The sequence below is a fragment of the Scyliorhinus canicula genome, chromosome 27, assembly GCF_902713615.1.
Source record: "Scyliorhinus canicula chromosome 27, sScyCan1.1, whole genome shotgun sequence".
Lineage (NCBI taxonomy): Eukaryota > Metazoa > Chordata > Chondrichthyes > Carcharhiniformes > Scyliorhinidae > Scyliorhinus > Scyliorhinus canicula.
The window spans coordinates 4,606,073-4,624,355 of record NC_052172.1 but is presented as its reverse complement, the minus strand read 5'-3'; the positions used below and the strand labels follow the sequence as shown (position 1 = coordinate 4,624,355).

The window sequence follows — 18,283 nt, the reverse complement described above, 5'->3', positions numbered from 1 at the left end:
GAAATTGTCAACAATTATTCGAGGCCTTCTACCACGTGCTGCACATGTCTGAGCTCCCAGCAGGGGACTTAAGGATGAAGCAGTTCCTCGATGGACGACATGCTAGTCGTTTGGGAGGATAGGAGAAGGGGCCTGGAAGCACTGGGAGAATGGAGAGTATCAGCTCCGTGCAGGCGGGGAAGGTGCCAGGGCCGGATGGTCTACCGGCGGACTTCTACAAAAGATTAATGAGAGCACTGCCCCCCCCCCCCCCCCCCCCCACCTGCAGGAGATGTTCATGGATTCACTGGCAAGGGGCACCATGCCGCCTATGCTAGCGCAAGCCTCAATCTCACTGATACCTAATGTGGTTCCTACAGACGTGAAAATACTGGCCAAGAACCTAGCAAAAGGGTTGGAGATCTACGTACCAGAAGACTAGACGGGCTTTGTCAAAGGTAGACCACTAACATTGAATATCAGGCATGTGCTGAACGTGATCATGACCACATCCGGGAAGAGAACACCTGAGGTGATGTCTCCCTGGACGCAGAAAAGGCCTTCGACAGAGGTACTGGAGCGGTTCGGGCTTGGAATAGGGTTCACCGCCTAGGGAAAAGTCCTGTACAGCGTTCCCACAGCGAGCATACAGACAAATATCATCTGCTGTTAATACTTCCAGCTGCACAGAGGCACAAGGCAGGGATGCCCATTATCCCCCCTGATGTTTGCCCTGGCAATCAAACCACTGGCGATCGTGCTCAGGGCGGCAAAGAACTGGAAAGGGATCCTGAGAGGAAACAGAGCACAGAGTATCGCTCTATGCGGATGACCTCCTCTACATCTCGGACCCACGAAGCAGCATGGAAGGAAACATGGCGCATTTGAAAGAATCTGGAGCCTTCTCAGGCTACAAATTTAACCTGAGCAAAAGAGACATCTTCCCGGTGAACCCACAAGAGGGAGGGGCAGAGTTGGAGAGGTTGCCTTCTAAACAGGCCCACCACAAATTCCGCTACCTGGGGATCCAAATCGCTGATGACTGGACAGGGATCCACAAGTGGAACCTGACCAGTCTGACGGAGGAAGTAAAACAGGACCTGCAGATATGGAACACACTCCCACTCTTCCTGGCATGTGCAAGGCTAAGTCTAATGCAGCTAAAAGTGCTACATGGAGCCCACGTAACCAGAACCCGAATGAGCAGGTTCTTCATGGAGGTGGAGGACAAATGTGAACGGTGCCAAGGAAGCCTGGCCAACCACACCCACATGTTCTGGTCTTGCCCCAGACTTACTGGGGTTTGGACAGCTTTGTTCGAGGACAGCCTTCTTCGAGGCTATGTCCAAGGTGGCGGGGATGAGGGTGGAGCCGTGCCGAAGAATGGCAATATTTGAAGCATCAGAACATCCAGATCACTTCATGGGAAGGAGGGCCGACCCCCTTGCCTCCCTAATTGCCCACCGCAGAATCCTGCTCGGCTGGCGGTCAGCAGCACCACCTAAAGCTCTGGGCGGGCTGTCCAACCTATCGGAATTTCTCCAAATGGAGAAAGTCAAATTCGCCACCTGAGGGTCGGAGGAGGAGGAGGGCTTCCACAAACGTGGGAGCCATTCTTTGGTTATTCCAAGACCTGTTTGTAGCTAACGGCAAAGAAGTCAAAGAACAGGAGAGGGTATCCACAACACAGCAAAGTGGGGACGACGACGACATGGAACCCAACCATGCTCAACAAAAGAAGCGTGAGAACCAGCATCACGCCAACATAACCGGTGCAGGGAACAAGTAGAGATGAGGGAAGAAGGCAAGATACGTGACCGAGAGGGAGATGTGGGAAACAGCCAGAACCGAGAAACTACTGGGGAACGAAGAACAGGAAACTAACCAACACTGTAAATAAGGCAAGAAGGAGAACGAGAATGTATGTAAATAATTGAAACTGACCGACGTGTAAATATTTTTCTTTATCCTCTGTGTCCTACTGTTAATAGAATAGAACAGTACAGCACAGAACAGGCCCTTCGGCCCTCGATGTTGTGCCGAGCAATGATCACCCTACTTAAACCCACGTAACCCGTATACCCGTAACCCAACAATCCCCCCATTAACCTTGCACTACGGGCAATTTAGCATGGCCAATCCACCTAACCCGCACATCTTTGGACTGTGGGAGGAAACCGGAGCACCCGGAGGAAACCCACGCACACACGGGGAGGACGTGCAGACTCCACACAGACAGTGACCCAGCCGGGAATCGAACCTGGGACCCTGGAGCTGTGAAGCATTGATGCTAACCACCATGCTACCGTGAGGCCCCTAAGGACTGGTCATGCTACCGTGAGGCTACCGTGTTGTCCACGCTTATCCTTGTTTTGTATACCACAAAAATCTCAATTAAAAACATTTTTTAAGAAGAGTGAAGAAGGGAAACGTGGGTTCATTAATGACAAATGTAAGCAAGATTATAATGGACGATCGGAAATGGCAGACTTTTAAAATTATAGCAGATCCATTTTCACAAAGAATAGGATAAATACCAGCAGTACAAGGGGAAACAAAATTAACTGAAACAAAGGAAGTGGTTGATGTTTTTTTAAAGTGGCAATGGAGACAACGATGGGACCCGAGAGCAGAAAATGATGTTATTTTGCCACTTGATTATGCATATAACTAATCCGATCAAGTTCACAAGAATAAGAAGAATCTATGCATGTTTTCCATATAGACTTCCGGAATGTATGTGATATGGATCCACGTAAGATGAATATTTCAAAAATGCAGAATTTCCCTTTGTGATGAGAATTCATTGGGAGGAGGTAGGAAAGAGAGACTAGGGATAAAGGAACCCTCAGTGTCCGGGATGGGGTCAAATGAAGAGACACGTTGGACTCAAAACGTTGACCCTGATCCTCTGTAGCCCGACCCGCTGAGCTTTTCCAGCACTGTGTATTTGTTTATACTTTAATGTAATTGTATACAAGTTGTGCACTCTGTTGAAATTCATGTTGAGTTCATTTTTTTGTCTCACAGAGGCTGCCGCCATGTCCCATTATTCGTTTCGTGCAGTTATGGATGGATTTGACTTTAAAGAAGGAATAGGTTGCAGCAAAAGAGAGGCCAAATACAATTCTGCCAAAATTGCATTGAAACAACTCTTCCAACAGTTACAGAAAATTGCACCAAAGGGTAAGGAACCTATTATTGCGCCACCATTCTTTGCTCATATACAGAGTGCGTGCAATCAAAGTAAATATAATTAAATGACACCATACGGGATATACGGCAGAATTCTCTCTAAGAAAACAACTCATTTTGGATGGAAAAGCCGGTATGTATCGCTCCGACTGTTCTGGTGCGATTCCCATCGCGATCTACCCTGTATTCCATTCCTGTATTGGGCAGCACGGTAGCATTGTGGATAGCACAATCGCTTCACAGCTCCAGGGTCCCATGTTCGATTCCGGCTTGGGTCACTGTCTGCGCGGAGTCTGCACATCCTCCCCGTGTGTGCGTGGGTTTCCTCCCGGGTGCTCCGGTTTCCTCCCACGGTCCAAAGATGTGCAGGTTAGGTGGATTGGCCGTGATAAATTGCCCTTCGTGTCCAAAATTGCCCTTAGTGTTGGGTGGGGTTACTGGGTTATGGGAATAGGGTGGAGGTGTTGACCTTGGGTAGGGGGTAGGGTGCTCTTTCCAAGAGCCGGTGCAGACTCGATGGGCCAAATGGCCTCCTTCTGCACTGTCAATTCTATGTACCCACACTTAATAATTTTTGTGGAGCCATGAGGCAAACACACTGAAAAAATGAACTGTGGGAGCAGAAGGCGCTGGCAAGCTGGGCTTCACCGATATCGTAAAGCCATTTTTAAAAGCCCAGCCCTCTCCCCAACATCGCAGGCATTTGGGCTCCAGTGTCCTCCCAGCCACCATCACCACCATTCTCACCGGCATCAACCAGACGTTCCCCTAACCCCAAAGGGTCTCGCTCATGGCCCTGTCCCTTTCGGGCTCGGCCCTTTGGCACTGCCATGGTGCCTGGCCAGTCCCAGAGCACTGCCCTGCCATGTTCCTGACCACCCGGGCGGGGTCTCCAACAGTCTCCTGAGTTCCCTCGGCGAGGACATCACGTCTGGTCTTTGCAGATGGTACAAAGACATGTAGAGAAACGGGTTGTGTTGAGGAAGCGGGGAGGCTGCAGAAGGACTTGGACAGGCTAGGAGAGGGGGCAAAGAAATGGCAGATGGAATAAAGGTGGAAAAGTGTGAGGTTATGCACTTTGGTAGGAAGAATGAAGACCCAGACTATTTTCTAAATAGAAAAAGGCTTCGGAAATCAGAAGCACAAAGGGACTTTGAGTCCTAGTTCAGAATTATCTTACGGTTAACATGCAGGTTCAGTTGGCAGTTAGGAAGGCAAATGCAATGTTGGCATTCATGTTGAGAGGGCTAGAATACAAGAGCAGGGATGTACTTCTGAGGATTTGGTGAACATTGAGAGCCATTTTGGACCCAGTATCTAAGGAAGGATGTGCTGGGCTTGGCGAGGGTCCAGAGGAGGTTCACAAGAATGATCCGTGGAATGAAAAGCTTGTCGTATGAGGAATGGTTGAGGACTCTGGGTCTGTACTCATAGAACATAGAACAGTACAGCACAGAACAGGCCCTTCAGCCCTCGATGTTGTGCCGAGCAATGATCACCCTACTTAACCCCACGTAACCCGTATACCCATAACCCAACAATCCCCCCATTAACCTTACACTACGGGCAATTTAGCATGGCCAATCCACCTAACCCGCACATCTTTGGACTGTGGGAGGAAACCGGAGCACCCGGAGGAAACCCACGCACACACGGGGAGGACGTGCAGACTCCACACAGACAGTGACCTAGCCGGAATCGAACCTGGGACCCTGGAGCTGTGAAGCATTGATGCTAACCACCATGCTACCGTGAGGCCCCTCGTTGGAGTTTAGAAGGATGAGGGGAGATCTTGTTGAAGCTTTCAGGATACTGAGAGGCCTGGATAGAGTGGACGTGGAGAGGATGTTTCCAGTACTGGAGAAACTACAACTGGAGGCCACATGCTCAGACTGAAGGGACGATCCTTTAAAACTGTGATGAAGAATTTCTTGAGCCAGTGGGCGGTGAATCTGTGGAAACTATTGCTGCAGAGGCCAAGTCACTGAGTGTCTTTAAAACAGATATAGATAGGTTCTTGATTTAATAAGGGGATCAGGGGTTATGGGGCGAAGGCAGGAGAATGGGGATGAGAAAAATATCAGCCATGATTGAATGGCGGAGCAGACTCGATGGGCCGAATGGCCTAATTCTGCTCCTATGTCTTAGTAGTGACACCTGCCGGTCTAGCGCTGCGGGGGCAGTATACCAGGTGCCGGGAGACTCCGGTTTGTAACTGACCAAGCACAAACCGTTTGGGGGTTCTCCTGCTGGTCTCCCGGCATAACAGGATGTGCGCCGGTGTACCTAGCTGGAGAAATGCCCCCTTGGCGATAAGCAGCAGTTTCCCCAGGCACCTGTTCACCAAAGTTTGTTGCGCTCAATATCCCATTCACACAATGCTGGAAACAATATCTGACTCTCATCTTTTTTCTCACTCCAAATTAAATATTCTGATATTTAATACTAAAAACGGAGACATTGACCAGTGGCTTTATATCGTCGTGCGTTCTATAATTTGAATTATAGGGAATTAAAATCTATTAATTTTATTTGAAAAAAATATCTTTAATATATTTCTTGGAGTAGGCGTACTCCATACAAATTGATTCTTGGGAGCTTTGACTTCCCTCCTGCCCACCCGCACAGTCGCAACTTGTACAAAACGTCTTTTGCAAAGGCCCTTCACAATTCTTAAACAGCACATTGCCTTGTTTTAAAGTGTCGAACAAAGTTTGCTGTAACCAATGTCTGTCATATCTGAAACTTACTGTGGACAAATGTGTGTTGAGAGTAAGATAAATTTTTCTGGCCCTGCAGAAGCTATTTCGATCTGGCCATTGAATCCACAAAATGCATGGATTGTAGCGGTTCGGATATTTATGCTCATTAAAGTGAGGAATGTTAGCGCTGGGAACAGAACAGCTATTTAGGCACCCAGTGCAAGATTGAGCCACTGCAAGGTCAGATACAGAACATATGACAGAACCCTAGATTGGTTACAGCATAATATGAGGCCATTTGGCCCCTTATATCTGCGCTGGCTCTCTGGAAACAATTTGGCTAATCCCATTCTCCCTTTCCTTTCCCCAACAAAATTTCCTCTCCAGATAATTATCCACTTGCCTTTTTGAAAGTCACAATTGAATCTGTTTCCTCTACGTCCTCATTCCAGACCCTAAAGACTTGCTGTATATAAACAAACAAAAAAAAAAGCAGTTCTTTTGCCAATCACCTTAACTCGGTCTCCTTTGTTTGCCAAGTAGAAAGCAGGGCAGGCTGGATACACTTAACAGGCCGGGCAGCATCTGTGGAAAGAAGCAGTGTTGCCGTTTCAAGCCAACGATCCTTTGTCACGATTTCTGTTTCTAGATTGTTCCACCAGTTGGAACAATTTAACCCTGTCTAATCGGTCCAAACCCCTCATGATTTTGAATGGCCTCTTATCAAATCTCCTCTCATTCTTCTCTTTAAGGAGAAGAGCCTCAGCTTCTCCAATCTGTCCTGGTAATGAAAGTTCCACGTCCCTGGAGCCAATCTCATCAATCAGTCTATCCTCTTTAATGCCTTCACAACCTTCCTAAAGTGTGCTGGCTGGAATTGGAAAAATACTCCCATCTGCGGCTGAATCTGCGTTTGTATCAATTCACCGTAACTTGCTTTGTACTTTATGCTCCCTATTTATAAAGCTCCTGCATGCCTTGTTAACCGCTTCCTCAACCTGTCCTGCCAGCTGCAGTGATTGTGCACATATGCTCTCTTTACAACTGTAACCTTTTTTTCCCGTTTCTCTTCATTCTCCCTCCAAAAGTGCATCACTTCACACTTTTCTACATTAACTTTAATCTGCCATGCGTCTTCCCATTTTACCAACCTATCTATGTCTTGAAGTCAATCACTGTCCTCACCGTCTACAATGCTTCCAGGTTTTGTGTCATATGTAAAATTTAAAATTGTGTCCTGTACACCCAAGCCTAGATCAACCCCCAAGGATTCCCCAAGCCGAGATCAATCACCAAGGATTCCCCAAGCCCAGATCAACCCCCAAGGATTCCCCAAGCCGAGATCAATCACCAAGGATTCCCCAAGCCCAGATCAATCCCCAAGGATTCCCCAAGCCTAGATCAATCCTCAAGGATTCCCCAAGCCTAGATCAATCCCCAAGGATTCCCCAAGCCTAGATCAATCCCCAAGGATTCCCCAAGCCTAGATCAATCCCCAAGGATTCCCCAAGCCTAGATCAATCCCCAAGGATTCCCCAAGCCTAGATCAATCCCCAAGGATTCCCCAAGCCTAGATCAATCACCAAGGATTCCCCAAGCCTAGATCAATCACCAAGGATTCCCCAAATCTAGATCAATCCCCAAGGATTCCCCAAGCCTTGATCAATCCCCAAGGATTCCCCAAGCCTAGATCAATCACCAAGGATTCCCCTTGGGGAACTCCCACTGTATGTGTGAACAACTGGGGCTCTGATGTTACTGTCGGGTTTACTAATAGACATTGCTTCAAATGCCTTTTGGAAGTCTATGACTAACGCAGTGACTGTATTACCTCATCAAAAGACTCGATCAAACCAGTTAAACATGATTTGCATTTCACAAAACTATGCTGGCTTTCTTTAACAATTTCCTTAATTCCCTCCTTTGATTATGTGCCAAAGTGTCTCCATGTCTCACTCCAGCTGAATGACTCTTGAGCCAAAGAGATTTGAGACAGGGTGCAGACGTTGCAGTTGGTGGTACCAATCAGTCTGCTATTGCCATTCCCACCCCAGCCGAGTTTCATCAGAATGGGGAAAGGCAGCCCTGGGAAAAACACCTGATTAACTAAAAAGCCCAATTACGATAAAGTGAACGACGGAGGGCTTGTTGGGGACCAACATTAGATATTGGTGTGGCTACATGGACTGTGCCCATTGGGATCAAACCAGCCACATGGAGGTGGGCGCACATTTGTGGCTGCCCCAAGAGATGTGTGGATCCTTTGCTGGGTGGGTCCTTTGAAAGGACGATCAGCTCTGAGGCACATTCAGCCATTGACACACGGGACCATCAGCAGTCTCTGTGCCTTATGCTCATTTACCATATTTAAAGCAGAGGAAAGGCCTCTTTACAGATGCATTTATATAGCCCTTTTAACATGCAAAATGTCCTAAGGCATTCTATCAATTATTTTGCTCTGCTCCTGCACTGAACCAAAGCAGGACAGACATTAGAAGAGATGACCAAATGTTTGGCCAGGTGGGTTTTAAACTGCATTTTAAAGGAGGGAGAGCAAGGTAGAGGGACAAAGAGGTTTTGGAGGGATTTCCACATTTTGTGGCCTGCTTTAGTAATGCATGGCGGTGGGTGGCACGGTGGCTGAGTGGTTAGCCTGGTTTCGATCCTGGCCCCGGGTCACTGTCCATGCGGAGTTTGCACATTCTCCCTGTGCCTGCATGGGTCTCACCCCCACAACTCAAGAAGATGTGTAGGTGGATTGGCCATGCAATAAATTGCCACTTAATTGGGCACTCTAAATTTACTTTAAAAAATGTCAAGCCGAGCCTCGGCACTACTCCCACGCAAATTATTCTGTGAGAAGAGATTATTATATTGTTAGACAAGAGATGGATTGGTAATTGTTGATAAAATGAGATTGGTTGAATAACCGTCCCCATTAGAAAATTAAGGGCCAATTTTATTCCCAGTCAGCGGCAGTGAAGCGGTTTCATGCCACATTCCCTGGGTGAGATTCTCCTGGATACCAGCAAAGGCCCGTGATGGGCGGGAGAAGCGGTGTTGAAGCAACGATGGTTTTTTTCCTCCATATAGTCCGGTATTTTAGAGAGAGAAAAAAAATCGAAGAACGGTCCCACGGCGTAGTGCTAGTGGTGTGACCTCTGAATCACCTGTCCTGCTAGCAATTCAGTCAACTGGGGAATCAAGGCATTTTTAAATGCTACACCAGTGCAGATAGAGCAAAGGAGTTCACCCTGCAACTCCTCCCTTCCCCTCATTCGTCCTATCACTACCCAGGTACTGACCCCTGGTGCTGCCTGGGCAAGACCCTCTCCCTGCTGAGTGTTGCACTCACCTGAGCTGCCCTGGAAGGACTGCTCGCCAGGTGCTTGGAAGGCCAGCCGTGATTCTCGCCGTCATGCAATATAGATGGATTTTCTGTCTGGGGGGGGGGGGGGTGGGGGATGATTCTAGCATAGGGGCCTGTTAACGATATGTTACTATATTAAAATGACGTTCCCAACAATTAATGTCGAGATTTGCGCCCCGTCACCGACGGGGAGGGGACAATCGCGCTGCACAATTGCGTCAACGTGGAAAGCAATTTGGCAGTTCTTGCGATATTTATCTGCTCCCATCACCAAACCCGCCCAACGGGAGTGGAAAATCCTGGTCCCCCAGTTTAATCTACCGGAATTTAGACTGGGAAGGGGTGGGTTTTAAATGACACAGTTGTGATTGATGATGTCGTGAGGGCACGCCCTGTGGAACCTTGGGGTTGGGTTCTCCGCCACGCCACTTTTCAGCCTTGACCCGCCGGCGGGACTCTCCGTTATGCCAACCGGTCAATGGGTTTTCCAGTTGTGGGGCAGCCCCACGCCGTCGGGGAAACCCCCGGGTGCCGGCAAAATGGAGAATCCCGTCCCTTATCTGTGCATCAGATACTCCCGTCTTAATTTCGCATTCCTGAGGTGGCTAATGAGACTTGGACGTTATCATAGATATCATAGAATTTGCAGTGCAGAAGGAGGCCATTCGGCCCATCGAGTCTGCACCGGCTCTTGGAAAGAGCACCCTACCCACGGTCAACACCTCCACCCTACTCCCATAACCCAGAAACCCCACCTAACACTAAGGGCAATTTTGGACACTTAAGGGCAATTTAATATGGCCAATCCACCTAACCTGCACATCTTTGGACTGTGGGAGGAAACCGGAGCACCCGGAGGAAACCCACGCACACACGGGGAGGGTGTGCAGACTCCACACAGACAGTGACCCAAGCTGGAATCGAACGTGGGAACCTGGAGCGGTGAAGCAATTGTGCTATCCACAATTGTCCTGCATTCTCTGCCTGCATTGCACAATTTGTCACACACTTTGGCCCAGACCTGCACAATGCCTGTTTCACCTTCATCTTGTGTGGATTCCATTACAGTGCAGTGTATGGGCAATTCCCATAGCATTAGCATTGCTGTCAAGCATGCACAGAGTAAGAAATAAGATTATTTTTTTATGAAGTCGATGTTTCCCAGTAGAAATCTTCACAAATCCATCCACAACAAAAAGCCTTTTGTGCTATTGGTCAAGGAGTGAGATAGGCTCATTCATTTTGGAGATGAAAGTTATATCCAAATGTGTTTTTTTTTCTTTGTTGTTGCCTGAGAATTGATTTCACAGCCAGCCTGTTCAAGGTAATGGAGAGCTCCAGTTTAGCCTGGCATACTTTTTCATTTTTCTGAATGCATCAAATGCTCTTCTATGTTGTCACTGTGTTTCGATATGGTGATTAAATCGAATGCCTTTTTCTTGGGGTGACTGCAGATATGTGCCATTCAAAGGAGAAATTGAAAACCACAGCTTGCATTAATTGTGCACTTTTAACATCGGAACACGGGTATTGCTGTGAAACAAAGCTTAGTCAAGAGGTGACTTTTTTGGTAGCTGCTTGGAGGTAAAGAAGTTTTGGAAGAAATTCTCGAGCTTTTGTGCTTTAGGCAGTGGAAAATACATTCTGCAAGTAGAGAAATGCAAATTGGAAACGTGAAGGAGACTAAAACTGGAGAGGTGCCAGATCCATGAGGGTGCCGAGCTCAATGAGGCTACAGAAATAGGGAGGGTTGAGGCCACGGGAGGTAATTTGAAAGCAATGGTGCGAATTTTTTAAACGGAAGCATTTTTCGATCGGTGGTTAATGTAGGTGAAAGACCCTTGGGCGGGATTCTCCGACCCCCCGCGCCGGGTCGGAGAATCGCCGGGGGCCGGCGTGAATCCCGCCCCTGCCATCTCCCAAAGGCTCTGGTACCAGAGATTCGGCGGGGGCAGGAATTGTGCCGTGCCTGTCATCAGCGTTGACATCAGCAGCCGCTGACGCTCCGGCACATGCGCGGACTTCCGCCAGCTGGCGTGGCGCCAAAGGCCGTTCCCGCCGGCTGGTGGGGCGCCAACCACTCCGGCGCGGGCCTAGCCCCTCAAGATTAGGGCTTAGTCCCTAAAGGTGCGGAGAATTACGCACCTTTGGGCCGGCCCGACGCCGGAGTGGTTCACGCCACTCCATCCCGCCGGGACCCCCTGCCCCGCCGGATAGTGGAGAATCCCGGGCCTTGTTATGAGAGTAATAGGAAGAAATAAGCTCATCGATCATTCTTTCTGAGTGATATTCTTTTCAGGTGTGAATAAAGAATCTTCCCTTCTCTTCCACCCTCCACAAACCGTCAGTAAGTCATGAATTATCATAGAATTTACAGGGCAGAAGGAGGCCATTCGGCCCATCGAGTCTGCACCGGCACTTGGAAAGAGCACACTTCCCACGGTCAACACCTCCACCCTATCCCCATAACCCAGTAACCCCACCCAACACTAAGGGCAATTTAGGACACTAAGGGCAATTTATCATGGCCAATCCACCTAACCTGCACATCTTTGGACTGTAAGTATCGAGCACAAGTAGCTTGCTTCAAAGTTGGAATGATTTGGTTGATTTGTAATAGATTTCGGAAAACTTGATAAGTAGGTCTTGCGCATGAAACAAAAACTTGTAGAGGATATGAGTATTCGGTGTACTTGTAACTCGGTCTCAGCATTTTAAAACAAGCCAAAGTGGATGTCCCTCAATGTCTTTTTCCAGTTGAGGTATCGTAATTGGCTTATTTGTGTGAGACTGTTAACCTTCATAACTGAGAATTCGTAACTGAGAATTGTTTAGAATGGAGAGTGTGACAGAGTCCTCCAGATGTCCCACTATCAGCATATTTGACTGCTTTTTAACAGTGTTGTGACCAAAGGCAAGGACCCAACATGTAGCCAGACAGACAGGATACAACTGTCTACTACTAGTCCTCAATACATCACTCTCCACTACCCTTCGGGGCCCTCTTCCCTGACATGCTCCCAGGCCGTGCTTTATATCCTGTGGGAGATGCTCCAATTGGGAGGAAGCTCGGCCCTCTAATCACCTGGACAGTGCGTATTCCAAAGTGCGTGGGAATACACAGCCACCTAATAACAATATTCTGAGTTTGACATTGATGTGTGACAGGGGTATGGCATTGAGCCCCCCCCCCCCGATGAATTGATCTCAACTGGAGTATTTTAAGGAACTAATCCAGAGAGAACATTTGGAGGAGTTAGAGTGAATCAAGAGAAAATGGAATCTCAGCATGGAGCTAGGCAGTCACGGATTGCGTATCAATCTAATGATGCATTGCTCGGTGCATTGAAGAGTGCGAGAGAGATAATTGTACTCCAGCTACAGGAAACGTACAGCAACAAAGGTGCGGCTGAGGAGGTCTGAAGCACTGTGCCACTCTCCAACACTTTAATGACCAAACCAGGTCAGGAAAGGGGAGTACATTCACCTACATCCTGTTGTGCACATTACCACCCCCACCCTGATAGGGTGACAAGCTGGTTGGCAGTGATGCCTCTCGGCACCAGCGACCCAGGTTCTGTTCCGGCCTTGGGTGACTGTCTGTGTGTAGAGTTTATACGTCTTCCCCATGTCTGTGTGGATTTCCTCGGGTGCTTCGTTTTCTCCCGCAGCCGAACGATGGAGTAGAATTTCTACAGTGCAGAAGGAGGCCATTCGGCCCATTGAGTCTGCACCGATCATCTGAAAGAAGTCCCTATCTCCATCAGTCCACTTCTCCGGCCTATGGCCGTAACCCCCACCTAACCTGTACATCCCTGGACACTAGGGGCAATTTTTATCACGGCCAATCCACCTAACCTGCACATCTTTGGACTGTGGGCAAAATTTGCTACGCTCGGAGCGCCTCACGAAATAGAACGCGATCTCACGAGGCGTTCCAAGTGCAGCAAATCATGTGCGAGGCCTCTCGAGATTTAATGGCCTCATAGCTTCACCGAGTCGGATGTGTTGAGGCCATTCGATCGTGACTGATACGTTTAGTTGGTTGTAGATTGCTTTTTGGCAGTGGATGGTGAGGGAACAGTGACTTTTCGATGTGACTCTTGCGTTGGTCCAGTGGTACTAACTGACATATGTTCATATAATGATCGTTGGCCTTGGGTTGGAGTCACCCTCTGAAGACAACTTATGTTCAATGCTTTATTCCCCCTGCAGCTTCCAATGTTTGCTGCTGCACAGTGTGGCATACGATCATTTTGGAGACATGGCTGTTGTATGCTGCAGGGCATCACCAGCCCAGGCACCTGAAGCCCACCAGTCATTTGCTCAGTGATGCACTTGGTCGCCATAAGGCTTTCGTTGTGCATGACTTTATCCATCAGGAATGTCATCAGCCAAGTTTGAAAAAGGTGGGGTGTGGGTACCACCCTTTCACCGCCTATACCAGAAGATGAGGTGTGTGTGTGACAAATAAGATCAAATTATACTTCGAAAAATTGGATCAGTTTGATCCATATATGATGCAGGCCTGAATTTATAGCCAAGTTCCGCACACATGAGTGCGACCTCAACCGGGACCTGGAATTCTCCCTCAGTGTACCCGAATAGTCACCGGAGTGTGGCGACTAGGGGCTTTTCACAGTAACTTCACTGCAATAAAGATTATTATTAATTAGCTGATGACAGATGTTTGCGGAACCTAACTATGTGAAGCTATCAGCAAGCTCCAATGTCACATTGCCAGTATTGGTATACGATGGTATCACAACATCCTAGGTCCATGCCATTTGTACCCCTGATGCTGATGGTTAAGCCAAACTTTTTGCATGCCTGAGTCTGCCCATTTTGTGGCTGCAGATGTTGCTCAGTATAGAATATTAGTGCTGCATTGTCAGCATGGAGCAACTGTTCGACGAGAACTTGGCACACCTATATCTTGGCTCTCAGGCAAGCAAGGCTTTTCATCAGTTCTGGTATTGAAGTAGACACCCTCTGTAGATGAGCTGACGGCATATGACAGCAGGAGAGAGAAGAATACGGAACACACCCTGTTTGACCTCTCGAAACGATTCCAGTGTTGCCACATTAGCTGACCTTCCCCATCACGTTGTCATGAAAAGAGGAGATTAAGCAAGCAGCTTCGGCTGGTGCCCAATTTTCTCCAGCAGCTGGAATAGATCACCTTTGCTCGTTTGGTCGAATAGGTGAGATCAATGAAGGCAGCATAGAGTGGTCTCCTTTATTCACTTTCTCTCCCTAACGTTTTAATCCTGCTGAAATAATCGTTGCTTTCTCTGATAGAGAGTGAATATATTAAGAGGAATCCCAATGACAGCAGCCTGTACAGAAACTAAAATTTATTCTATCTTACAGATCGAACATTTGAAAATACAAATAGACAGATTTTATGAGGTGCGGTGGAGGTGTTGGATGTGTTAGCACCCCGAATGAGAATCCAACGATTTTCAATAAGTTAAACTGTAAGGAATTGTTACTGCAACAAAGGAGTGGTAGCACTGACCAATAGGCATCCTTTATGTTAAAACAAACTTTATTCACCAAATTAACCATATTAGCAATGAAGAAATAGCTTTACAGTTTACAGTTGCAACAGTTCTTAAACAAAAGAAGTAACCATAACTTACTTCCTAAACCTGCCACTATATTCCAATTAAGCAAACCAATATTAAGTGCCACACATGAATGAAGTTAACAGCCAGGGTTTTACTTGCTTTTCTCTGTGCAGAATCTTTTGGAGAGTGAACCTTTCAGAACAAAACTAAAACCCTTCAGTTCAAATTAGGGTTCTCGGGCCTACTGACTCTGCAGACAGGCCTAGCTCCTCCCATTAACTACATCATCTGTACCCAAAGCATAAGGCATTATTTTGCCTCTTATAATATACCCCTTGGGGGCAGCACGGTGGCACAGTGGGTTAGCCCTGCAGCCTCACGGCACCGAGGTCCCAGGTTCGATCCCGGCTCTGGGTCACTGTCCGTGTGGAGTTTGTACATTCTCCCCGTGTCTGCGTGGGTTTCGCCCCCACAACCCAAAGATGTGCAGGGTAGGTGGATTGGCCATGCTAAATTGCCCCTTAATTGGAAAAAATGAATTGGGTACACTAAATTTATATTAAAAAAAAGAAATAATATACCCCTTGATTTGTTTAGCCAGGACCAAACATACCCCTCAAATCATCTACACCTCAGGGGTTCTTCGAACCTAAACAAATTCCATTAGCTAGCTATCTGTAAACAGGTAAATGGTTCCTGAGGTCTATCATCTGCAAATCAATGACTACCTCACTTTTAAGACACCGTAATAGCAGCTAGACTGTCTATGCATCTTAACCCATGTTTTAATAACATTACTGTAAAAATGATCAAATATGACAATTTCTTGCATTTGTTACAGTCGGCCAATATACCTTTAGACCTGTTGAGGCCCTTAAGTGGCCAGTTAGCGGCTACTTGAATGTTTCATCCCACCTCCATGGGCTATTTTACCCATGCTGGGGCAGGCCCATGTCTGGTGTGTGGCTTTGCAGCTTTTACAGCATGGGCTGATGTAGGGTAAGGTTGGGGCGTGACCTCCTTTGGGGTTACCTTGAACCCATCGGAGGCATTTCCGAGGTCCCTCCCCACCCCTTCCAAATCCATAACCCCCCCCCATTTTAATCCTGCCCCCATTTCCCTTGCAGGAGTCTTCCCTGGACTTAGCTTGAAGACCGGGCTCCATGACCTCTTGACCGCATTGCAGCAAATCCCCAGGCTGACCACTGTTCGAACCCCTGGTGCTGCCACGGCGAGAGAGCTAGCGGACAATCAGATTGTGTGCGGCCCCCACTAAAATCTAGCCCCTGGTCTTTGGCGAGCTGAGGAAGTTAAAATTCCTCTCTTCATCAAGGCAGCTACTGTGGTTGTTTGCTGAAAGGTGTCTTGACGTGGGATTCAAGATGTCCCCCTTAACCCGAGGTCTTTTTCTATTTTGTTACTTGTCACAAAACCGCACGTCATGTGAAAAGCCGACAGTGCTGTCTGAGTCTGCTGCAATAAGTAGTGATTCAAATATATCATTTAAGATGATGAGTGGAATTATGATGTAAAGCCAGGATATGTGGAAACAATTGGAGATCAGAGAACAATTACTATTTTATGAGGGAACTGAAGAAAAGTGAACTGAGTTGAAGGACGTGCAGCACTTTGGTAGATAGCATATTAATTATGAGGCAGGTGCAGAGGGACTAAATTAACGTTCAGGGTTAGTCTATTGTGTATCTGGGCTATTTTTTTTAAAATGCCATTCACACGATTGGGGTGAGAAGAGTTTAAGTTTGCATGGCAGATTAATATCCAGGCAATTACAGATGCTCCTTTGTAGATAATGTCAGAACCAAGCTGACTAAATCTGTAAAAGAAAAGCAAAAATTTGCTGATAATTTGATTGATGCTTCTTTGTGCGTTGGGGGGGGGGAGGGTGCTCAGTGGGTGGTGTTTGAGGAACAAAGACTATTAATTATGTTATCAAGGTAGGGAGTAGGAGGAAATTGGGTTAATGAGCCTTGAGATGTGAGGAAGCTTAGTTATCATATTTAAATTATTTTGCTGAAATAATTTCCTTTTACTGGTAACTAATGAAAATGTATATTTGAAACGGACTCGGAAAAAATCAGAACGTTAACTGGTTTTTAAAAAATTCTTTATGGGATGTGAGCATTGCCAACTAGACCAGCATTTGTTGCCCATCCCTGATTGCTCTTGAGCTTTCTCGTGAACTACCATGGTCCACATGCGGTAGGTACACCCACAGTGCTGTCAGGGAGAGTGTTCCAAGATCTTGACCTAGCGACCAGTGAAAGAACGGTGATGTAGTTCCAAGTCAGGATGGTGTGTGGCTTGGAAGGGAACTTGCAGGTGATGGTATTCCCATGTGTCCTCTGCCCTTGTCCCTCTAGGTGGTGGGGATTGTGAATTTGGAAGATGCTGGTCAGATTCTTTAACCTAAAGCAAATTGCATTATGTGTGGAAATGTGCATGGTGTTGAACACAATGCAATCATTAGCAAACACGCTCCCATGGGATTCACTAGGTTAATCCCAGAGCTGAAGGGGTTGGATTATGAGGAGAGGTTGAGTAGACTGGGACTGTACTCGTTGGAATTTAGAAGGATGAGGGGGGGAATCTTATAGAAACATTTAAAATTATGAAGGGAATAGATAGGATAGATGCGGGCAGGTTGTTTCCACTGGCGGGTGACAGCAGAACTAGGGGGCATAGCCTCAAAATAAGGGGAAGTAGATTTAGGACTGAGTTTAGGAGGAACTTCTTCACCCAAAGGGTTGTGAATCTATGGAACTCCTTGCCCAGTGAAGCAGTTGAGGCTCCTTCATTGCATGTTTTTAAGGTAAAGATAGATAGTTTTTTGAAGAATAAAGGGATTAAGGGTTATGATGTTCGGGCCGGAAAGTGGAGCTGAGTCCACAAAAGATCAGCCATGATCTAATTGAATGGTGGAGCAGGCTCGAGGGGCCAGATGGCCTACTCCTGCTCCTAGTTCTTATGTTCTTATGTTTAACCTTTTAGAGGGGAGGTCATTGATGAAACAGTTGAAGATTGTTGCCTCCTCTTTCCTCCCCCCCCCCCCAACGACCTTCACCATCCCCATTGACTTAATTTCCCGAGGGTTTCTTGGTGTGGCACTCGTCCTCAGTGTCCGATTTAATTTGTGCTAACCTCGCTTCTGCCATTTGGCTCTATTTGGAGGATGACAATGAGCTCCAGATCCAAGTAGCATTGAAGGAACCAAATTGAGCATCAGTAAGCAAGTTATTAGTGAATAAATGTTGCTTGATAGCGCTGTTGGCGATTCCTTCCATCGTGGCAGATGCCAGTGTTGTGGCTGTAAGAACAGTCCGGCTAAAGTTGGTCAATTCTGGAGCACAGGGCTACAGCTGGAACCCTTTGTTTTTGGACCTATAGAAGTTGCTGTGTAGAGTACAGGTTAGCTGATCCTTAGTCACATGGAATGAATCAAATTG

At 47.2% G+C, this 18,283-nt stretch overlaps 1 protein-coding gene across 4 annotated transcripts in view; it reads left to right on the top strand.

The window, feature by feature from the left end:
• Positions 1-18,283, top strand: part of LOC119957983 (adenosine deaminase domain-containing protein 2-like) — a 96,753-nt gene that overhangs the window by 20,986 nt on the left and 57,484 nt on the right. For all 4 annotated transcript variants that reach the window (XM_038786233.1, XM_038786232.1, XM_038786231.1 and 1 more), the window contains one exon: positions 3,010-3,165. In XM_038786233.1, coding sequence (XP_038642161.1) covers positions 3,010-3,165 — 156 coding nt within the window. The remainder of the gene's footprint in view (positions 1-3,009; positions 3,166-18,283) is intronic.